This window comes from Bacillus rossius, chromosome 2, assembly GCF_032445375.1.
Source record: "Bacillus rossius redtenbacheri isolate Brsri chromosome 2, Brsri_v3, whole genome shotgun sequence".
Lineage (NCBI taxonomy): Eukaryota > Metazoa > Arthropoda > Insecta > Phasmatodea > Bacillidae > Bacillus > Bacillus rossius.
The window spans coordinates 98,345,639-98,371,430 of NC_086331.1; the positions used below are offsets into that span (position 1 = coordinate 98,345,639).

A 25,792-nucleotide genomic window follows, 5' to 3' on the forward strand; every position below is an offset into this window, starting at 1 on the left:
CGTAGTACATACTTACCACAAAATATGCGGGCTATCAAATGTATTTAACTTGGAACGCGACAGAGTGTGCGTGTTGCATGCAATTGGCGAGCTATTGATATTGATATTCAACTACTTACACGCGGTCTATAAGATATCAACATAAACAAGCAAATGATGCCAACTAGTGCTGACTACATTTATATCAGCGGTATACAGCGGGGATGAAGATGAACAGATAAAGGTTATATGGTTTGAAAATATTTTAAAAGAAAATGTATACATCAGACAACTTCGTATTTCTGATAATTAAATAAGTAGGTGGTAATATACGAATGAATATTTGATTTCAGCTTCCAAATGCATTGTTTTATATGGGAAAACTACCTACACAAAGCGCTTGGAATCTAACAGCGGGACCAAAAAACATCATGCAGTGTTTATACAAAAATTTGTTTCCTCCCAATTTTGATGCCCTAAAATAATGGTGCGGCGATTATGCCTGTGCGACGATGATGCGATAAAACACGGTATCTCCCATAGAATTCACAAAAATAAAATACCCCAAGAGAGTAAAAGCACTCGAGCTGGTATTTGGTTGTATTTGGGACAACCATTAAATAAACACACACTTGGGATTCCAACAAAGTAAATAAACTCGAACAATGGGCAAAGTCATGGTGTACTCCTGAGAGAAATTCTTCCAAAAGCAGTTTGTTTGAGCATTGTTTACTCTCAAAGCTGTTGGAAGGACTCTGCACTGTTTATGACGTCTATGAAAAGTGACGAAGTCTGTTGTTCATTACCACAACAAATTGTAAGCTTGGCACAAAATAATCAAAATAGCATTGCCCATTGAATGGTTATATTGTAAATTGATATTTATTGATTTGAAAATTGCTTTGTAAGAATTTTTTTATGAAAACATTATATAATTCCACACATTTTTGTTACTGTGCATTTTGCAAAATGATGTAAATTTTGTGAGTCGTGAAGAACTTCGTAAAAATGAAACATAAACTAACCGGTTACCATTACCAAATTAGTTATAGTGTGATATATTTAAAAATGTATATAATTGGAGGCTAAATCATTTGTGTGAATTTCTCATTACTTAAAAAGTATAGTTTTTCTGTAAGGTTTTGCTGCAAGATATTACTGAGATGTTAGATTTTAAAATTGAATTTTTGTATTAGGAATCGGGTGAAAGCAACTCTGACGACGACGACGAAGAAGAAGAAGATGAAGAAGAAGAGAAACTTCGAGAGAAAGCCCTAAAATCCATGAAACTGAAGAAGAAAAGGGCTGAAAGCAGTTAAAGTTGACATAAGGTACAATTTACATCGAAACATTTGAAATAGTGTCCACTTATGTTTTTTCTGCATAATAAAAAGCTTTACTCGTTCTTCATTTTAAGAAAAGTATTTGTAGTTTATTTTGAGAACTGTGATATTTACTGTTGGTAACTCTGGAATTTTTCGGCTAGGTAGGTTGAGCGATTCACGAAAACCATATTCAACATGACTCAAACATGCTCTCGTTTACGTTTCTGATATGTCAGTTTCATACATTGTTGAAAGAAAAATAGCTTGTATAGTTTGTGGACTCAACCAGCCAATAACCACCCTTGACAGTAGCCAAATGCTTTCTACCCTTGTGTGGAATGTGTCGGTTAGTCACTGTGCTTACCCTCCTGTGTGAGTGTGTGTTTGTGGACAAAAACTGCCACAAATCCCTGGCACACTGGTACATGCAAAACGCTCACTAAAATTGTGCTGTAGCATGAGACGTTGAGACTTTACAGAAAACATATTTTTTGGTGCTGAAATGAAGATGGTCTTAAAAAAATTCCTCTAGTTCCTTGCGCAGCCAAGCCACACGATCGCACCCCTCTCCATCTTGCTCGATTTATTTAAACATTCACTCAGTAGGTTGTGACACTTAACACTCGGATGCTCACTGTGTTGTGCGCAAGCCGCAGAACTCGTAGTCAGTTGGTCCGTAACCAGGCTAAACCGTGCGTTAGATTCCTCTACAACGTGACGAAGAAAGCCCCTATCTGCTGGCAACTGATACATGATCACACCATGTGTTCAGTAAATTTAGCAACATACAACACTTTATTCAGATCAGCACAACCTGAATTTCCAATGCTGGCATGACACAATTTGCACTCTCAAGGAATGAAAACAAAACAAAACTAAATTACTGTTGCACCGTGAGACAACAATTTGGGCATGACAATATTGTGTTTCAATATTGTCCCAGCAACCATTTTATATTCATAAATATTGTATGTAAAGTCTTCAGTAAACTTCTCATGTAAAGAAGATAATTTTTTTAGCTTGGTCTAATGGGAATATTGTACATCACACTAAATTAAAACTGAAGACTCCTTGCCATGAGCCATAATCTTTATGATTATGAAGCCCATATTATCCTCTGATTGCTCATACTCCAAAATTTAAATCTAAAAAAGGTTATTAAATCTTGAATCCCACAAGAAATAAAGTTTTTCTCACAAAAATTAGAACTTAAACAGATATGTAGCATTGGCCATCTATTTACTTTACAAAAGTAATACATCACAAAAAAACTTTAAACATAATGGTCTTTTAACTCTACAAGAGTTTAACTGCCGTTTCCTTGATGTCACAAGGCTAAAGTTTTAAACATTCACGACAGTTATTGCCTGAAATATCTAGGTAATATCCTGTTTACTTGTTAGCTGGTTGGTGTCACTCATAATTATGGTACACCATACCAGAATTATGGTGTGCAAGGGGTGAAATTTTGGTACGTGGATGGGGATTCAAGGATAAATTATCTATACAGTATGTGTGCCAGGGTGAAATTATGCTATACCCTCCAAACTAACTGCACCTCCCCTCCCCACACCTCATTTAGTTACATCTGCAGCCATCGTCAGCCGTCAACGAACATTTTGTATGATGTATTGGCCACCATTTTGATTCCAGTGTTTCTTGCTGCAGGCAGTGCTAGTGTCGACTGCAGATGTCAACCATTTTGGATAATGTCACAGATAATTCTAGGTTCTACTGTTGAGAGGTGCTAGTGTAGCTGTGTTTTAGATTTCTTTCAAGTTTTATAAAAAAAACAGTGTTTGGTAGCTCTGTATTGAACCATGATCACATGTGGCAACCTCAGTATCTAAAAGCAAACATGCTGTCCACAGGACAACAGGCACAACTGGAAAGTGAGGGCTTAAATAAGGTTTATATAAAAAAATACAAAATACAGAAGGGAATTTCTCAAAGGGAAGACATATTGAATACTGTATATTCGCCAGCAGATACAAAAGTATGGTACTCCGTTAGAGTGTCTGGCACTATAGTATGGTATGCCATTTGAGTGTCTGGCTCATACATAACAAACCCTTAGCTTTAAAATTGTTCAACCAATTTGTCTTCAATTCTTGATGTAGTTAAGTTCCTAGTAATAAATTAACTTGCACTTTAAGTTTTCCAATACACATAACACTTGCTTGAGGGCCTAGTTCCTACCGTCATACCAATCTTTGAATGTTGACTCAGTCCAGCTAGATTCAATGGAAATGACCCTCACAAAAGACTTCTCAAAGCCGTTGAAACTACTTGTGCGAACTATTTGCACCGGACCCTTTTTCTAAGCCAAACTCCAAAAAACTTTCCATGCTCACATACAGAGTCTTGTACGGCTGGAAAAATTATCTATTTTTTTCTTCCAAAATTAGCAACTACTATTTCATAAATCAGCAGTTATAATGGGAAATTAGCATTTTAAATGCAACTTATTTAAAACTTAACATTTGCCTTCTAAATATTTCTAAACTAAATGTTCTGTGTATTTAAAAATACATACCTAACAATAACCCTCTAGTTCTGTTTTTTTTTTACAAAAAACACTATTTTTAATGCCTTTTTAGATTAAAATAAAAAAATTAAATTTCTTATTAATACCTAAAAAATTGGCAGTGCAGGTTTCATTCATAAAAACACACAAATTAACTGAATTAATTGGGTTGGGTTGTATTTTGAAGTTACCTCAGAATGCATGTAACTTGGCTGCATCACAGAGACATGGCCATATCATGATGTATAGTCACAAAAACTCGTGTAGTAAACTATAACCAGAAATATACTCATCACATGGGTTATGTGTAATATTTCAAGTAGGCTCAGCACTCGTCGCAACTAATCACTGCCAGATTTTATAACTGCATGTTGAGATCACATTACGCGAGTATGATTTCTCATTTGGCTGTGAAACTAACTATAACAATGCTTAGTATAAATATCTTAACTCTAAATAAATATTACTTGTCCTAAATAATCTTTCAAAAAGTTATGCCATTACAATAACAAACATATCTTAAGGTGGTAGTATCCTAAATTATTTAGCTTATAAGTTATAATATTTCATGTTTTTGCATGTATTTTAAAATAAATTCATAATATATAGTTTAATTGTTTATAGGTTTTTTTATACCAAAAGTTGGTTATTTAATGGTTTTTATGAACTTAAAAAAATATTTTTATGTCAATCATAGCATGTACTGAAAGCATGAAATCATGTGTTAATCTTCAAACTCTTTATTTTAAGTATTGTCATGGTTCAGAGAGTTACGTTGTGTTAAGGTGGGCACCATCATATAATAAAGGGCACACAGACCCGACAGACTCCTCTCAGGGCGTGACATGACCCGTGTGGGGAACGAGATTCAGATCCTCCTTATGCACATACCAACATTACCAAGGCCTGGCTCACTCTCAGCATTGGACACGCTATAAGTTATTAAGGCGCTCCACATGCCTGATACCTGCAGCTGGTCGGCACGTGGCCAGAAAGTAACATGGTTTCTCAAAAACATTTTTATTCTCATTGGCAATTACAACATGCCTTCATACTCATTTCAATTAAAACTGTTCTAAAGCCCTATAGCATGAATCGTTTTAAGTGATGTGATAGCCACCCTCGTGGTAAGATTTCAAAGTCTTGAATTAATTAGGAGAGAAATCAAAGTTACTTATTAATGGCAATAGATGAAGGCTCCGAGATACTGTCGCATCCTACCACCGCCAGTGATGAAGACAGACTTGGGCCACAGAGCGTGTTCTCCGGAGTAACATTGTGTCTTTGCACTGAACAAAAAAGCCGCTACATTTATTCGAACTCATGCCATAGGTAGTTGACAAATCTGCCACACCCCTTCAGTTATTTAAACTCACAAAAGACTGTCATGTAAGCTACCAAGACTTTGGCTCAATGGTAGCCTATCTTGCAGTGCAGGGTTAAAGATAAGAGTAAAACAAATACACCAACCGGAACACCAAATTGCCAGTTAAAACAATTATAAACTTAAATGTAGTTGTTTGAACTTCAAATACACAGAGTTTAACTTATGAAAATAGGCTGTAAACATGATAACAGAAAGTAAGTTATTAATAAAAACAATAAACACTAGATTATTTGGGGGGTCAGACACAACTGGTTTATTACTTACACATTAACTATTGAACAAACAGGAGTGAGTTATTACAAAGAAACATGAAAATTATAAGTTACTTTGTTACAGTTTCATGAGTTTGGGGGCCTCAAAAAACAAAGCATAATGGCCCGAGGTCTTAAGAGACTTGACATTGAAGTTAAAAAAACACACACACACAACCAAAGCACATTTACAAACTTAAAGGGTACTGAAATAAAAATTTACAAAAAGAGCCTTGGCAAGTGGCAGGCATGCCACAAGACTAAGAAACAAAACAGCTTCAAAACTATTGCCACTACCAAACCATGCAGACACTGAGGCAAGGACACTTGCAAGACCAATCTACTGTATGGCCCATTAAAGTAGCGAGTTGCCTACTATAGATCCAACTACAAACATTGTTGGCACAGATCGGCAGAATGAAGCAGTTTTGGGGGAGTGTGCACCGAACTTGGCACGGCCTGGATGTGTAATAGGTGTCATAAAAATATGTAGCACAGTAATGAAAGTGCAGCGTTCAGTTGTGTATCTGTGAAATTGTGAAAATATGAATGTTGGCATGTTGTAACAGTGAGTTCAATGAAAATATCAAGAATTCCAAGATAAAGTAATTGTAAAAAAAAAAATTGAGTTAAATTAGGAAACTCCCCATAGTGAAGGCAGTGTTGATGTGATTCACAGTGCATGTTAATTAAGACTGGCAAAATGGCATCTTGCAATCATGTGAAACAAGGAGATACAGAAACATTAAAATAGTACCATATCTTGATAAGTCATGGAATGAATTCCAGCTCTTACAAAGTTTGGAGCCAAATTGATTTAGCTTTGTCACTATCACTATTTTCATCACTGTTGTCCATTACACTGTTACTTGTTGATGAAAGGAGTTCATCATCATCACTATCATCATTGAAATATATTAAAAACTGGTCCATTGCCATGTCTGTTATGCAGTCCCTCTTCCAATATTCATTTTATGATTTTTCAACGTGATTGCATTAGCCTACCCAGTCATCCTTTGTTACGGAGCTAACAACATCCATTGTAATGTGTCTGAAGTGCTTGCTTGGAAAACTCACAGTATTACATTTCTGAATCTTAGCTCACACTAATTCTTGGAACTCATACGTGTATGGTTAGTGTCAAATGACATGGTATCCTGCATTTTTTAAAAGGTTGATCAACACAAAAGATTTCTAATTTGATTAGTGTTTTTCTACTAGTTCCATCAAAAGACATTTCAGAATTTTTTTCATCACATTCTACATCTCTGCATTTTAGCCATTCCTTTTTCATACTGTATTTCGAGAGAGGTTTATCGTTCTGTTTGGAGTGGTATGGCCCAATATTCATCACTACAGCAGAATATGGCGGAAGTTTGGTATAACACATTCGGACAGCCATTTTTCAATATTAGTAGATTAATTTCCCCCTGATAATCTCAGACTGTCGTACCTGACTTGTACATCAATAATGCCCCTGGGAGAAATCCATGTCTTGAATCCATGTCTTGAACTTATAGGAGAGAGGACCCCAAAAAACCAAACTGATAGCACGCTGCCATTCATTGACGTTGTAGAAAGTTCTCCCGCTAGATGAGGATAGTAGATACCTTCACTGCCTAGACGGCATCAGTTAGTAGGTTAACGTTTGATAATAGTATTGTTTTTCTTTTACTGTTCTCGTGTTCTGCCTGCGAAGTCTTTATGGCAGATTTAAAAGAACATAGAGTGTGTTTGAAATTTTATTTCCTGCTTGAAAAATTGCAAAAGAAGCTTACAAAATGCTTCACCAGGCTTTTTGAATGGTTTGAGCACTTTAAACTTGGTGAGATGAGTATTGAAGACCATGCTCATTCTGGGCGCCCTTCAACATCTAGAAACTATAAAAATGTTGAAAAAATATTTACCAAAAAATCAACAAGGATCGTTGTTTCACAAGCGCCAAAATTTTGAAGAGACAGGAGTGAGTTGGGGATTGTGCCAGCGGATTTTGACTGAGGATTTGCAAATGAGACGTGTTGCCGCTAAGTTTGTTTCTCACCTTCTCAAACAGGATCAAAAAACATTCAATTGAATTTGAGCCAGGACTTGAAAAAAGAGATTGAAAGTGATCCAAACTTTTTGACCTAAGTAATTACAGGTGATGAGAGTTGGTGTTACGGATATGACCAAGAAACCAAGCAAGCGTCAAGCCAGTGGAAGACTCCCAACTTCCCCAGACCAAAAAAGCAAGATAAGTGAGGTTGAATGTTAAGACGATGATCATTGTCTTTTTTGATGTTCGTGGAATTGTGCACTGGAAATTTGTTCCCCCTGGCCAGACTGTTAACCAGCACTTTTATTTGGAAGTTTTAAGACGTTTGCGAGTGGATGTGTGGAGGAAACTCCCTGAACTTTGGCGATAAGGTGACTGGTTCCTTCATCACGACAACGCCCCCCCCGCACACACGGCCTTACGAGTGAATCTCTATTTGGCCTCTTAGGAGTGGTCTGTCATTCCGTATTTGCCAGACTTAGCCCTGTGCAACTTTTTCCCGTTCCCGAGAATGAAGAAAAATCTAAAAGGGAAGCGTTTTAATTATGTGGAGGCGGTAAAAACAACTTTGCAAAGGGTACTGGAGGATATCAAAGTTGAAGAGTTCCAGAGGTGTTTCAAACAGTGGGAAAAAAGACTTGACAATTGCATCGCATCTAATGGAGAGTACTTTGAAGGTGACTGAAGGAATTTTGTAAAAAAAAAAAAAGGTAATAAATTAATTTTTATGAAAAAAATCCTGTTTTTTATTTGTTTGCATTTCATTAGTTATTCTTGTAATGTCTATTTTGCATTGCCAACATTTCTCGAATGTGAGAGTAGTATCCACCCACAACACATCAAGTTGAAATACTTCCTTTTATTCAGACCTACACTGTCTAATTTGTGTGAGGTACTTGGAGCACCATACCACTATATCAGCTCATTCAATCAACAAACGCCACTTGTCTTCGCACCATAGCCAGACAAAAACCATACTTCGCAATAATCTCTTGAGCTCCACTGCGAACCCATCTTTTCCTTTAATACGAGAATCAGTTTGCGCACTGTGGGAACAAAGTTTTTACCACCTAGAATTCGTGGATTGTATCTCTTATGACACTTATTGAAGCTTCAATCTCAATCTTGCTTTTTTTTGTGGCCTACACAGAAAAAATGCTGCAGCAATCTTAATAATCAAAAATAAATAAACATTTGCATGTATGTTCAATTTTGAACACTTAACAGAACCATCAATAAATACATTTTCTTTTAATCATTGATGAGCATTACATATGTATTAAATGCATAACTTACCTCTTTTTCCTTGGTGTATTATGTAGTTTAATTGGCATTGCAATTTGTTTCTTCTGAATATATATCACTGTTGTTTTGCTTACAGCTGTATAATTTGCAGCAAGTTCTGTCGCTGTGTGAATAGGTATTGATATTACTTTACTAATTATTTCTCCCCCCTTCTTTGCTGTGAATAACCTTATTTCTTTTTCTATGCTTTACGTCCAGTTCCATTACGCGTACCACACTACCTGCCAGTATACTTAACATGGTTAGTAATGCAGGAAGGGGACAGAATCACCCCACTTCAATACACTCCTTTCCCCTTCTTTCCCTGTCATCCTTCATCCTCTCTTTGCCCTTCATCTCTGCTCTGATGGCTTGCAAGATTCCGGGCACCTACAGTTCACATGCGCAAACAACAGTTCAAGATGAAATATCAGAACCACCAGCCCTGCTACCAATTTTCTGCCACACCCCTTCGGTTAGGTTGGGTTAACTTCACAAAGGGATGTCAGGGATGCTACCGAGACCTGAGCTGAATGGTAGCCCATCTTGCAAGGTAAAACTTAAGAGTAAAACAAATGCACTGACCAGAAACACCAAATCGTTAGTTAAAACAATTATAAACCTAAATGTAGTTGTTTGAACTTAAAATACACAGAGTTTAACTTAAGAAAATAGGCTGTAAACCAGATAACAGAAATTAAGTTATTAATAAAAACAATAAACACTAGATTATTTGGGCATCAGACACAACTGGTTTATTACTTGCACATTAACTATGGGACAAACAGGAGTGAGTATTACAAAGAAACATAAAAATTATAAGTTACTTTGTTACAAAAGGTTACTTTGTTAAAATTTCATTTCTTATAGGGGCCTCAATAAAAAAGCAAAATGGTAATTGATATACTCTTGAATTACAAAATTACGTTAAGTGCATTACTTACATAATGGTTACAAATATTATTGTTCTTAAATTATTGTTAAAATTATTTAATTTAGATGTTCTATGTGTTGGGCGAGACGGGCACATGCTTGATCATGATTCATGCCAAAAAGATTAAAAGATAAAAGAACCTTCCTGAACAAATCGTTAGCAGAATCCCCATGGTCAGCATTGAGAGAGGAGAACCTTTCACTCCCACTTCAGAAATTAGTGTAGAAACAACATTAGTGATGCTTGGCTGGGATGTCTAAACACCCACTCGTTGAACCGCTGTTTAAACAGGCAAAAATAATTTTAAAAACTAAAGATATTGACCAAAAATAAATTAATACCATAATTCGTGGAACAATCCACCACAAAATTTACCCAATAGGCATTGAGGAAATACTTTCAACGAAATGGATTAGGGTGGATTACTTTGCACACAGTTAAGTGTGACTTACTATCATGTCTGCCCAGGCGAGAAGAAGGTCAGAGCAACCGTCAAAAAATGAATATGATCATAGATGACCACAGCAAGTCTGATAGTAGTATTGGTAGGAAAATCCTGCACCTTGGTGCAAAAAATAGCTAAATACAGGATCTGATCCAAAACACTAATTACTTCATAATTTAGGCAAAAACAAAAACTTTATTAATTAAATTATTTAAAAAGTTCTTTTTTTTTAATTTTGAGCTACTTCATCTGATTGACCAAATTTAATGATCTGTTAGATTAAACAAAAAACAAATTTAAACAAGTAGTTAATATAACATGACTGAAGCAGTATTAAACAATTTAAAAAACTTACATAATATGCAAATGTAAAGTGATTACTCAGAAAAAATTATTAGCAATATTAATGGCAATAAAAAAATTAGAAATTGAAAACAAAAATTTTAAGGTATGTGAGCACATGCCCTACAACAGCTGTGCAGTAGCACATAAAGCACACACAAAGATACACTATTTACCTGAAGATGCTATAATTTTTACCAAAACTGTGGAAACTAGAAGTGAGGGTCGCATTATAGTCGCAAAGTTTTTTCTTGCCATTGGGAACAGCTTAGTTTAAAAACTACAGTCTCTTCCTCTTAAATGTGTCACCTATGCAACTTTAGATTGCTGTAATTTACAGTCTTCTGAACCTCCATTTAATTGAAAATTACACACACTACCTGTAAACTGAATCACTTATGCCACTTTAGTCTGGGGCTTCCTAACCTCACCACAGGTGTGACAGATGAGAAATGCAGGATGGAGAGGGTGCAAATGGAGTTTGTGACTGGGTTATTTCTGCTTCTCTTCACTGTGGCTGCTGGGGAAGGCATCCCCTCCCCCCCTTCATCCTCCAGACAACCACACGCCACACCACTGCCCCACATTATTACATTCTTTGCTTTTCTGAACAGCTGCCACTTTTGAACTACAGCCCGAAAAAAAAAAAAACTGCAACTTGGTGTTTCAAACGAGACCATGTAAATCACTCTCCTGACTTAAGTGGCACGAGAAAGGATCTTTGGACTAAATTTAGTAATTTAAATAATTTTCAAGTGCTATGTACTTGTATTCTTATTTCAAATCTATAAAGTGTCTTTCATAAACTCATAATCAAAAAGTTGGGGTTGCATTATATTCAGAGTCGCATTATTTTATGGTAAATATGGTACTTATATAATAGAGGCACGTCCTTTCACGCTGTCTTTACTGATGACATATTGTAATTTAATAATTAATATTTAATATACTGCCTACTTTGGCCAACTTTGGGTTGGATCAAAACTTTTTTACTCCATCTCTGTGAAGTATTAATGTTTATTTAAATTATGTTAAGGGCACTTCAAGTCAGTCTGCTGAAAACAATACCCTTGGGAATCCAAAGAAAGACTTATCATATAAGGGGATGTAGCACTGCATGATCAGGTGCCATATGAAGTTGTAGCACACTGTTTGAACACACATACACGAACGTACTGTGACGGTTCAAATACTGGAAAGGATGGGCGAGGGTCGGGAATAGAGTGGAGTGTTACTAGGCTCATGGGGCGAAGCCCCAGTCGACGTCAGTATATTATTTATAAATCAATAAAAAATAGTTTTTTCCAAAACCATGAGAAACTCACGTTTCTGTGGCTTATGGTAAACCATACTAAAAATGAAGAGTGAAGACAAAGGCTACATGCAAATGCTTAATCCAAAACTGTATACCACAGAATTTCATGCTTTCAGTATATGCTAGGACTGACATTAAAATTTTTGTTTCAATTCATAAAAACCATTAAATAAGAACTGGTTTAGTTGTAAAAATCTTTTATAAACAATTTAATGTGGTTATATTGTGAATTTATTTAAAGTCATGTTCAAAAACACAAAATACTAGAAGCAAAATAATTTAGTATACACCAATCCCTCACTTAGCACGACTAATTCGTTCCTAAAAATGTTCGTGTTAATCGAAATCGCGTATTCTGAAGCATTAGTCCCCATAAATATAAGGCTAAATTATTTAATGTGTTCCAAGATGTGTAGGGAAGTAATCTTTACATAATATAAATGCGTAGAATAATACTTGAAAATGCATATGTCATATCATTTATCTTTTTAAGCCTACCACCGAATACGTTAGATAAAGAAAACATGGCACAGTGTAACGGGAGATAAGTGGTAACATATTTACCGTCAGTCCGCAGGTTGGCTTGCCCGCCCAGGCGTGACCTTCAACACGCGCGCGCGTCTGTCTGCCTGCTGTTGCAAGCAGCTGGATCCTTTGTTATTACGTTTAAAACTTAACAAAATTAAAACACTTTTATGAAATTAAGAACCGGTTTTATATAACTTTAAAACACACAGCCATATGTAAACATTTAATTTGTAATGCACACCTCTTATAAAAGCGGCTATGTAAACAAATCAGTTAACAGATAAACAGATTTAGATTTTCCCTAGAGCACAAACATAACATTAAAATACGGGTACACTCCCTATTTAACGCGGTTGTCGGGGGACATAACTTTTACCCGCGTTGTTGCATAACCGCGATGTTTCGATGTGACCAAGGTCAAAAGGCATAAAACACCGCCTGTGTTCTAATAGGTCGGCAAGCACGCACAGTATAGACGGCCCGCCTTTGTGCGGACTTTGCATCCGCAGTTTCCACTAAACACGGGTGAAAAAATAAAAATAATAAATTTTAAAGATAAATATTAAATGTTGAATTGTTTTTATTTTTCCGCGTGCCGCGCACAGTTTGTCGCACGGCCTACGAGCGCGCCAAACGCCGCCAAACACACGTGCGGCACACAAGCTGCTGCCAGTCTCATGGTGTCAGCCACAGTATCTGCTTCGTCAGTGTCCGTAAAAAAGTAAGTGCAGTGTGTGCGGTTACACACGATTCTGTGGTCAAAGTCTTCTAAAAAGAAAGGCCGTAGTGATACTTCAAACCGAATATGAATCGCAAAGTACCGAGTTTGATTGACAAAATAAAAATTCTAGATTTACTTACAGATAGCTTGTCTTTTGTAGAAGCAGGCCGCAGATACAGGAAAAAACCGATTCTAGCCTTCGTACAATAAAAAATAAAGAATCGTCTATCGTGTCAAGTGGTTAAACTTTATTATCCATGCTTACAGTAAATTATAAATGGTCACATATGGGAAACAAAAATTGCGCCAATTTAATTTTAGCGCAATCAGTGACGCCGTATTAAAAACCGTGTTAAACTTTGTCTTTACTTATTTCACCAAACGCTGTGTCGAGTTGCTGAGTGTGTGTGGCTCGGATCGGCAAGTGTTATATTCCCCAGCCTCTGTTTAAAGGTCGGGAGACCGCTACACATAAACATTTCCGGGACTTGTTTACTACCTCACGGCAAAAGTGGTACAGTATGGTTCACGTAAATATTGGACCACTGGGAATTCCTGGGCAAAGATTAAAAATACGCTAGCCGATTTACTTTACTATTTAATGTTAAAACATTATACCAAAGTAAAAAGATGAACTTGTATAATACAATGAATTACCCAATAATATTACGTCTGTAGGTTTAAGTTGTAACAAAACATTTATATACAGATGTCCAGTAAAGTACCAATTAAGATTCTGGAGTGGAATTTTAAACACCGGACTACCTGATTTTGCCTTGTACGCAGCGACGCTGCTCAGTCAAGTGACTCATGCTCTGCCTGTGTGCTGCGTGAACACATTCCCTCCCCCACTCCCCCTGGTGTTTCTGCCCGCTCTAATCTCTACCTCTCTCCATGTTCTCGGCTAGCCTCTCCCTACCCAGCGCTTGCCGACAACCAAGCCTATCCAACATCAATCCCCAGCCGAGTCACGCTGGATAATGTCACTGGATGGTGGGCTTTATCAGGTCCCCTGTCCGATGCTTCATTTGTGAGATAAAGCGACGTTAAGAACTAGTGTTTCAGAAAATATCACTGGGCTGGATTGGACCATAATTTGAAAACCCTACAAGATAGAGGAATAATGTACGGAGATATCTTGTTTAGAATTTTACTGCGGACATTTTCTACGCCTAGGCTTTTTTCTGCCCGATGCTTAGTTTGTTAGTTACAACGCAAAATTATCCTAATCGGCTGTCAACCATTTATTCCATTATTATTATTCATTTCTGACTGGGGGACATGGTTTGACCCGCGATATACCCGATTCTGCGATCAATCGGGGCGCGATATACCGGGAGTTTACTGTATGTACAATATGTACATATACAAAACATAAAAGTTAGTTAAATATTTTCTGGGGTGAAATTAACACTATCATCTTGCTTTTTTTTAAAAAACGTGTCCAATTTCATCTGCTTTGGTTTCTGTACGGTACGGCCTGGTCTGCAGCCGGGCATCAACGGTAGGGCCTGGTCTGCGGCCGGGCATCAACAGTAAGGCCCGGTGTTTGTTTATCTGCGTGCGCATCTCTTTCCCCTCGCATTCCAAACCACTCTTCCCCCCTCGAATTCCATACCTGACGTCGCGTCGTTTCCGAGATTTTTTTTAGCCTGTGGCGATTTCGTGCTAACTGAAATTTACAGACGTGCTATTCGAGACTAGGGCAGTAAAATTTACATCGTGCTAACTGAATTCGCATTAAGTGAAGACGTGCTATGCGAGGGATTGGTGTACTACTATTGCAACCATTGCAGCATTTTTTTTTAATGGCATTATTGTATGTAGCTTCCGCATTCTGAATAGTGTTTAATTTTAATGTGTTTACAGATAAACCCTAACTGTTAAGCGTGAGATTAAAATTAAAATCTCTTGCTATTTCTTCCTTTCTAAATATTGGTTTTATTGACTGTGGTGCCATATTGCCTAAGCTGTTGAGCATCTAGGAAGTTTGAGCTCGTACTTCTTCGACCTTTCGTCGTCACAACATTTCATAAGGACTTGCAGACCTTTACATTTTTCATTCAGCATGGAATAGTGCTCGGTAGAGTGGTGAGGTCCATAAAGATTTAATATATTGGAATGTTTTTTTTCCTTATTTGCTTGAAACCTTTACTAATAAAATTAGTTTCGCTATACATTTTTCTGTGATCTATGGTATTTAATTTTTATTGTTTGAATCTCAACTGTTTTACTGGCCTGACAGCAAAAGGTAGCTTCTTCTTGTAGGGTTTGAAGATAAAAATGCACCCCTTGTTTTAAACATTGCTTATTCACATGAGACTGCAACAAACCTATTTGGCTTGGCTGTGGTTGCTTCAATAACGCCTTTGGTTCCCTCCACCCATCAGGAGTTTCAGCCTTTGTATGCTTACGGATCAAACACATTTTTTATGTGACCTTGACCACACACAGGATGAAAAACAGTCATATCTTAAAATTATCCTATTTAACAGTTTCATAGTGTATGGAAATTATTGATGGTATGATATTGGTTTTACCCCGTACATGAATTAGCAAAGACATTTAGCTTTTGAACAGCATTATTCACTTGGATGTAAAAAAATGGTGTAGCGTTAAGGAAACATCATATGTGACCTTTTCTGTCTTTGTCTGGTCTTAAGGTATGCATGATCAACAAGCCACTTGATAAAACATGTACATTAAAAATGTAGAAAGAAAGCTAGTTGTCTTCTTAGGTGTCCTTCACTTGAAGGTTTAGTTTTATATAGGAAGATTATTCCCAAAATTGGTACCAATGGCAACAACATTTAACAGTTTTTTAAGCTTTTTCTTCGGCAAGTTTTTTATTTTTGTAGAACCAGTAAGGTTTTTTGAGGTGTAGTAATATCTGATCCCTTAGCTTCCTCTGAACACTCTGCAGTCTTATTTACTCATCACGTGTTTCATTAGCAGTTTACCTGTCTATATCAGTGATTTTGGCATTCTGTTGATTACACCAACAGCACATTAATGTTTAGGGATAATTAAAATGCATGAATTTTTTTAATAGCATATGATTGTTAAAATCTTCATTAAAATACAAAAATAGTTTCTAAAATCTAAATCCTATGAAAGGTAAACAAGGTAAACCTTTTGAGTGTGTTTCAAGTCTCTTGTCTTTTTATTTGAAACTTCCAAAAAACTGTGTTACTGTTTCAAGTGTCTGTTGGACGAGCTTATGAGTTTGATAGGTGTGCTTTACTCATTTATGAGTTGGTATAATCATCACACTCGCATAATCGTTGCACTGTTATTTTAAGGCGTCAAAATTCGTAAAAAGTAAAAAAAAATTCTCACATAAAAGTCACATGATGTTATTGGTTCTGCTGTTAGATTCAGAGTGCTTTGTGTATGTACAGTAAATATGACCTTGCCAAAGATCGCAGGACAAAGCACCATGCAACAGCAAATGGTGTATTTTAAAGTTGAAATCCATTTGTTAGGATATTACCAATTTATTATTTACTTAACAGATTAATGATCGTCGCCACAGGGCAGCGCGTATAAAAAGTAGCCAGCGCTAATCGGCACCATTCATGTTTGGTTATGTTGATGTCCGTATAGAGTGCACGCAGTAGTCAAATATCAATATTGATAGCTCGTCAACTGCATGCAATGTGCGAATTCTGTCTCGTGTCGAGTAAACTACATTGGATAGTCCGCACTATTTCCTGGTTAATATGTACTATGTTAGTTCTGGCTCACGTTCGGATCACAGTTTTCGGTTTTCTATTTTAAGTTTAATAAAATAAGTTTTGGTTGCATGAAAAATTAATTTTAATTTATTTAGCATATTTTTGTAGACTCAGCTTTTTAATTTAACGTACTTTCCGTGCAACATGTTTTGTTTTTATGGAAAACTTAACCTCAACATAATTCTTTTCTCACATAAACATCACACCCCTACTTTTCAAACTTAATAAATAATGGTATTCCAATAGAAAAATTAAAAAAAAATAAATAAATATTATTTCACACTTACCAAGGCAATCCAGATTAAAATTGCCAGCTGGGCCTAACTTGAATTTTTTCAAGTGTCAATCTGGGGAATGTTACCATGAACCAGTCAATTTTCTCGGGAGTGCTCCAGTTTCACAGACTAATTCATTCCTTCACTACTCAATCCACATCACTTTGTCCCTCATTGTATCTATCCACATCACTTCATTCATCATCATGATAATCATATCTCATTTTGAAATATTTTTGGGCTTTTTTTTTTTCATGTTTCCCTGAAATACATTTTTTTGTGTGCTTTATTTTAATGTTTTTATTTTTCTTTATTAGATCAAAATTTAAGATGTGTAAGCAAGAAAGAACATGCCACTGAAAACAGAGCTCAGCTGGATCGGCCACATGCATAAAAAAATGTTAATTTTTATTGGCTTACAAAATACTATTTCAATTATTTAAAAATTGTGAGTTTTAGATCATGGGTCCAGTTTACATTTTTGACTATTCTTGGTGTTCCTAACAGCAATATAGTTTTTATTTACCTGAATTATACACAAATGTTCATGTGTATACATGTGTGCATGATGTCAGGTGTGAGTAATTCTATACATGTGTGTCTTCAATCAAGAAGTCTAGTTGAGACTAGTCTTGAAAGCCTTATATCCAGTTGTGAAGATAAAATTATTCAGTACTTTTTTGTAGGTTTATAATGATGTAACAGTGCTAAGACTAAAGTATTTTAACACAATTTTTTTTTCAGACCAGATCCGTGAAAGTTTCACCGACTAAAAAGAACTGAAGAAAGAAGAATGCAAGTAAAAAAATTTGTGGGCATAAAACTGTTTTAATTTAATTATGCCTTTGATAGTTATGACATCTGCCATCAGAAGTGTAATAGCGTTCTGTACTAGTGGTAATCAATGAATTTCATTGAATACTATAGAACTTGTAAAACTTGGTAAGAGAGAGTACCATGCTGGGTTGAAAAGGAAGTGTTTGTTATAAGACTTGTTTCATGACTGGCCATGACTAAGTTATCCATCTGTTTAGTTCATTCAAAATTAATTTTTTCTCACAGTATGCTGGGAACAAAGTTACATTCCCACTCTGTTAAGTTATTTTGTTACATTATGAAACTTTTGTGACACATTTTATTCAGTTATTGAATCTCGTCATAAAATTGGAAAAAATTTCTTTTTACAATAATAAAATTAAGTTGGATTTTGGATATATTGTATGGTCAAATCTCTGACATGAGCAAAGATAATACAAAACACTAGTATTCTTACATATCTATTTCTTGGAAGAAATAAAATTTACTATTCTTTGAGGTTAAGGAAAAAAAATATCACTGAAGAGGACTTGAATAAAAATACTGGTAAAAGTTTATTTGGGCCAACGTATGAAAAAATGAAGAAGAAATTTCTGTAATACCATTAAGTTTTGTCAGTTAATTTACCCATCTTTGCCTTATAAGGGAAAAAGCAGATACTTTTTGTGGTAAACTGCACATTTCAATGTGATCTGTAGACATTTATTAAATTCTAGAATACTAAGTTCTTATCTAAGTGTGATAATTTTGGCACCTTAAATTTACACAAGTTTATATATTAAAAACTTTATTATTACCAAAGGCATTTCTTAGTCTTTTCAGGTTTGTATTTATGAGGTTTATTAAAATTTATGAGGGTTGACCATCACTTAATGGTGCATATGTTTATTTCAGCGGAATGTGATTGGACTATTGTGGTATTCCATACCAAACATATGGACTGATGCACAGACTTTAACATTTTAGACCTTTAGAGAAAAATCTCATTTTGCATAGCTTGCAGATGCTAATCTTAAGTAAAAATATGTGATAAGGAATAGGAATTACAAATAATATACAATTTATTTTATGCCATATATAAATATAAAACAGTACGTAGAAATTTGTCAACTACAAAATTAATTGATCTGTGCTTATTAAAATCTGTACAAACTTAAAAAATGTAATCCCAGCGGTACTGATTGAGAATATTTGTACATATGCATGCAGATACAGTGTTTATATTTTTAATTTCAAGTAGTATTCTGTATGCACAAGTATAGTTGTTAAACTTATTTTTTTTTTTAATATGTCTTACATTTTCAGACATGATTAGAAATTTACTTCTGGTACTGCTAATGTAGTCATGTTGTATTTCAGTGTTGCTATTGGAGATAGTAATTTGTGTGTTTAGTTAACCCACACATTTTGTTGTTTAAATAAACATTCTTAATGTCTTTTAAAAATGTTAATGCAACCTGAGTTATTAAATTTAACTCTTTTTGAAGCCCTGCTCAATTCATTTTGAATTAAGATTCAAAATTTTTATTTCTAATAAAGTGTGTGATATCATCCCAAGTTCATTTTAAATAAATGATCTATTCAGCAAGCATTACAGTAAATGCATTCTTGAGCTAGCTACATTTTTTTAACAGTTGTTACCCTTCGTTGCTAATATTTAATAAATGATCCTAGAATTAATTAGTGAAGGGCTTGATTAAAGATGTCAGGAAAACTTAATGACAAAAATTATTCATGAAACAAGCATGTATTTGTCTCAAAGAAAATAAATTTATTACATTAATGTCAAGAATGTCAGAATATTAAAATGGTGATATATACTTGTATTAATAATGTATATAATGCCTCCCTCTGAATAAAGAAGAAAGTAAAAAGGTTTTGACAGTTTTGGTAGTTAACAATTGTTCCAGCATGTAATTTAAACCTCGTTTATGCTTTTTGAACCATTATGTTTTACTAGTATTGTTCACTTTTTAGTATTTACTAGTTACTGTTACTATTTTCAAATGTCTCAACTTAAGAATGTTTCCCTATGCTGCTAGGAACTCATGTATACAGAATTTTGATAAGTCAAACAGTATTATATGATATGTAATATGATACAAATTTTTTCCTTACAAAAGTTTATAAATTTTTAAAATTAATCGTTCAACAAAAGCATTGTGTGTCAACTTTTGCTGTACTTTACATAGAATATTTATTGTCAATTTTTTGCAACTGTAATTGTACACTAACACACATGTACCTTTGTGCACCTGGTACATTGTCCATGCCCATTTGTTGGTCCACTGTTTCATGGAGTCCCCAAGACTATGTCATTATCCGGGGCTGATGAAATGCCCTCCCAGGCATGGTTCTGAAATCTTTGGGTGACTCACTGACCGCCCGTGGTGAACACGACCAACAGTAAATCACCTCCTGGCTGCACCCATGTAGGGCATCGTAAACCATAGAAGTAGAACCATCCTAATGCCCTGGTTAGGAATTAGGCACCACAGACAGTTCAGTCTATCTTAATTGAGATACTAATGAATCAAGAAGTTTTATATTTGACAAATTGGGCACAAGGTACAAACCAATATTAGTATATAACAGGTTTGCAAAAAATTAAAAGCAAGTGTTGAATATAATGACTAACACTGTCACCCCAATTCGCTAATCATTCAGTACATATGAAAAGATCACAAGGAATTTAACTCTTGTAATATGTTTATAATTTGACAGCAACCCAACCACACACATGATATAACAGCAGTTTTGAAATTTTTATCACCTAAAATAATTGAGTTACTCTGTTCATTTATACCAAACATGCTTGAAAATTTTTACTATTAAAACCATAAAAAATCAAACAAAGGTTGTGTGTGGAGTGCCTGCAAATCCAAGGCATTTCTTGGCTTTTTAAAAAATATGATGTTAATAAACATTGGTTTTATATTTTCAATTTTATATTTAACTTTTGAATTGGTCACTCTTATAACATACTTTCTAATTTATTTTGTAGTTTGGCTAGGGGAAAGAGATGGTTTGTCACTTTACGTGGTTTAACACAGGGACGGTAGGTGTTCTGATGTTCTTGATCAATAATGTAATTAACAACAGAAATAGAAACAACAAACATAGAAGTGCTTATTTCAGTGAAGATTGAACCATGTGTTTACTAACTTTGTCAGAAAAAAAGGTGGCATATCTGCTTGTCTACATTGATTTCGGAGGAAAATGTTCATAAATTCATATTAAAGTGGTCAATATCAAGAACAATTGGTAAACATAAAGTTTTTTATGTTAATGTGTCATTTCATAGGTGTAGGCAAACTTAGGTAAAGGTGGCTCATCATACAAGTATTTATTATTTACTTAAGTGAAACTTCATTTTTTTGTGTTATTTATTTTTACTTAATGTTTTAAACAGTTTATGGAAAACTTTCAGTTTTTTTATTTTGAGGTATGTTTGCTGAAATGCTTAAAGAGATACCAATTAAATGTAGCATTTTTGTTGTAGTTAAAATTATATTTGATTTGTGTATAAAGTATGGTTATTCATGTTGTCTTAACGTTGAGAATAGTTGTACTAATTAGAGCTAATAGACATAAATGGGCCAGTGGCGGGCAAGAAACTCCATGCATGGAGAGCTCCTTGGACTGTTATTGTCTAGAATGCTTTCTTCGCCATAACTGCCTTGCATTCCTCATCTCACCTTTGAAAGGAAGGCATTTCAAATGGCACCTTATTACCACTTTTAAGCTTGTTTATTTCATCTTCCTTTACGTCATCCACTAAAGGGTTGTATTCGTTCATGTGGTAAGTAGGTGCTTAAACGGCTTTCATTACTGGCTTTGTAATCTTACCTGCTTCTGGTTAGCCTTACTTAGCTCACAAACCGAAGAGAGTGAGTCACTACCGTCTCGTCTGACTACAACTGCCACATATTTATCTTTGCCAGGTGGTGTGGAATGTTGAACTGTTGCATGCTTGTAATGTTCTCATGCAGCACTGTATTAACCATTATTTGAAGTTGTGTCTAGGGTATGTTTCTTTACAATAAAGAATAAATGATTTAAGAGTTTAATTTTACTCATAAATTTATACGTGAGTAAAATATAAGTGCCTGAAATTAGGTTTTTCATTTAAACATTAATAATTTTTCACAATCTGAAATAAAGTAATGAATATTGTTACTAAAAAGTGGTTATAGCTCTTGTGATTATTCTCAATATAAAATATGATTTTTTTTATTGTAGAAATAGTGTAGGTTTTATCCTCAAATTTTAAAATACTTGATTTTTCATTCAGTTTTATTTCAAGTGACTGCTCACATAATTGCCATAAAAAATTAATTTAGAGATATAAAAATGTAAGGTATTTTGAAAAATGTTAAAATTTTAGTACATGCAAATATTCCATTTGGTTTTATCAACAACAAAATTCATTTCATCTTGACAAGCATTGGAAAATTCCCAAATATTATGATAACAACGAAGTAGAGAAAAAGAAGTTGTTGGTTGACAATTTAGAAGTTATATCTGTTACTAGTGTGAAATGTATTATAAGACAAATACTTTTTAGTAATATTCAGATTTTCTAAGGGCTTTGCTATGAGTCAAAATTATAAAAATCTTTTAAAAATGTTTATAGTTGGTTTAAGTCAGTGAATGACTGTAATGAAATCTGTCATGTCAAAATTTTTCAATTTATTTAGTTACATTGTTATTTGTTTTACTTGATATTTTCTTGAAATGTGTTGAATGAGAGTGAATTTAAATTTCAAAAAAAGTTGTAGTTTTATGTGAATTCTTGAAAAGAAATATGGATGTAAATGTTTTGCAATTTCTTTGTATCGGTTGTAAAACTAATTTTGTATGCTGTTAATTACTTCTTTCACAGAAATACAACTGTGTAAATATTTATCTTTATGATTGGTGATGTGTTTAGATAATGCCTGATCAATAACATCCTTTCTTGTTCTCTTCCATGTTGTTTAGAGTTCCTGGAATTGGTTAATACATGTACTTACAGTTTTTTATATTACTTTTCCATTATTTTCTAAGGGGATAAGCACTAGAGCTGTACTGATTCACAAAATTTTGCTGATACGCCGATACAGCTGTTGCCGATTCACGGATTCTGAACCGATGCAGGAGAAAACACATCTAAAATGACTCATTCTAAGAAAAGCATGCAATGCAAATGCACATGTATTTTAGTTTATAAATGGAACATAACCTCTCTTTTTTTAACTCTTATTTGCTCGTTTTCATTTGTTTGTTGACGACCCGTTAGTTGCCTATTGAAACATGAATTTACAAATGCAAACTGGAAAATTTCATTATTTATACATAATTATGGAAAAATAAGATTATTTAATAATAGGTAACTATGAAAAATATTGATTGGCAAAATGTGAAGTTTAAAAAAATGAATTTAAAATATGCAAAATTGCAAGACTTGTACATGTTTACAATTCAAGACCAGGAATTCCAATACCATCTTAACGCATTTGGCGGCGAAAATTTAGGGTACCAAACATTTATACGGAAATGCATTTCATGTGGTCACTTTACATGTGAAACATTAATTAAAAGTAATTTACCTTATGTGATGTCCTATATTATTTGGTTATTTTTTAATTCAATTTTAAAAACTTTACATAAGTTAACTATAAAATGTCACCATCATGATATTACAAACATTTCTTTGCAGTTCAGCAAGTTGGTATTTTCCGTGGTTTGTAGTGGTAGTTATGCTCTAAATGTCTAAATAAAGCAAGTTTTGGTTCTATCTAACTTTACCATGCTAGTGATAGTTGATATATTTATTTATGATGTATTAGATTCAAGAATGTTATTAAAACATAGGATTTTAAAGTTTGAGTTGTATGGCTGGCACACGTAGCTAAGAAATGATGCGAATTCAAAGTATGTAGTAGTATGAAAAGTGAAAAGGGTACTGGTGGATTTTTAGGTTATGACGGGCACTTTCATTTTTCAATAATATCGGCTGAAAATGCACACTTTGGTATTGTAAATTGTAGACAAACTCCCTAGCCTAAAATATTGTCAAAAACTTCAGACATTTCATGGTTACACATATTTATTCAAGCCACTTAAACATTAAGTAATGAACTTATGAAAATCTTGTAAATAAGTGGGGTCATCCAATTGGCTTGTTTGCACAAAGTTTGTTTCCTTCTTTTTCTTTAAATTCCCAGATTGTACAATTTCCTGCATTTTCCTTCACTTTTCTGTGGTCCCATATAAAAGGATAAAAGGAACACTCTATTTCAGTAATTAAATTAACTATTTTGGTCATATTTTTTGTTGATATCATTGTAAAAAATTTGATTTTGTTAAAAAAAATTGTGCTTCAAAACGTGTGTTTTTAAATGATTGATATGTGGTTAGTAGGTCTGTGCAGTTCCCTGATTTTTTGGTCCCAGTTTTAGTTCCTTTAAAATACCTTACCCGAAACTGACTCTTCAAATATTCGGTTTTGGTTCCAGGTATATTTTGTACGTTTCTTTTACCTCATGTGACCAAATTTTTTTATCATGCGGCAAAGGTAAACAAAAATTATTATTTCAATGTCACCAACTTCTTGCATGTGACAATGTACGAAAAATGTATGTCATAGAGTATACAGTAAGTCCTCGGTTTACGTCGGGGTTACGTTTCTGAAAACCGCAACGTAAATAGAAACGACGCAAAATGAGCCATGTTTCATGCCACCAGCCGGCCACGGCCCAAGGTCGGCCGGAAGGGGTAGGAGAAAATGCTGTGTCGTTGCGGGAAGTAGATAACACTTCTACGTGCGAGATACGTGGGTGGCAGAGCGGGTGGGCTGGTAGTATTGCATCACCGCGCGAAGAGCAGCGGAGCGCAGGAAGCGTCCCTCATGATGTATGATAAGATAAGGCGGTGAACGTGTAGCTTACGCTACATAGCATAAATTAACTACCGAAGGAAACAAAGAATTATAAATGAATTATATACGGTGTTTTGGTTAAAATATAGATTTACGGTCATTGTAAACGACGTTATTGTGAATCGGCGACAACTTAAATTGAAACATGAGTACTCAAACATTAGCGACGTTAATCCGAAACGACGTAAATCGGTACAACGTAAATAGAGGACTTACTGTAGTTATAATGGATTTGGAGAAAGAAGGAACCAAAAGATGCCATCTTAGTTTTAACAATTTTCATGCCATAATTTTTTTGTTTAATTTTTCCTTTGTTAAAGCATAGAATATTTAAATAGAATTCCTGAAGTTCATAGTGACTGGCTGTTTCAAACTTTTTTTTTTTCAAATAATACCAAAACAAACTGTTATGGCACAAGCACCTTTGAAACAATATGGCATCTTGCAATTCCTTTCATATATTGATGGTACTGTTTTTTGCCAGTTAGAATGTTTTATCTGGCAATTTGTACATTAAAGGCTAATTACAATATAAACAAAGCATGCAAGTGAAACATATTGCGTTCCAATTACATTAAAACTATAAAGAACAAATTGCATTTGAGTATTAAGAAAAATATATAAAAAGTGCCAAAAATGCTAACCAAAAAATTAGCTTCACCATCACGATTTTGATACCAGCAACAATTTGTCTACCTATTCTAAGGCTTGAGATTAGCTTAATAATACTTTAAAAAATAAAGTTTTAGGCTAATGCAAAGATAGCTCTCCTCTTTTCTGTGTGTTTGAACTGTAGTTAGTAACCAAGTAATGTCACAGCTAACCTCATTTATATTTTGAAGCATCAAGATTTTTTTTTTATAGTAAGAACTCTAACCAAGAATCAAGATTCTTGATGTAAAACTGAACCAGAACCGCACAGCCCTATCACACAGTCATAGTGGTTAGTCACATAAACATTTGAATTAA

General features: G+C 34.6%; 1 protein-coding gene across 2 annotated transcripts in view; it reads left to right on the top strand.

The window, feature by feature from the left end:
- The window catches only part of LOC134529502 (serine/arginine repetitive matrix protein 1-like), a 155,697-nt gene extending 132,884 nt beyond the window's left edge, over nucleotides 1-22,813 (top strand). Inside the window, exons 18-19 of one of the 2 annotated variants that reach the window (XM_063363651.1) lie at nucleotides 1,176-1,310; nucleotides 17,830-22,813. In XM_063363651.1, coding sequence (XP_063219721.1) covers nucleotides 1,176-1,298 — 123 coding nt within the window. In that variant the 3' untranslated portion in view covers nucleotides 1,299-1,310; nucleotides 17,830-22,813. The remainder of the gene's footprint in view (nucleotides 1-1,175; nucleotides 1,311-17,829) is intronic. The other variant, XM_063363652.1, reaches the window with a different exon arrangement.
- Nucleotides 22,814-25,792: the final 2,979 nt, after the last annotated feature.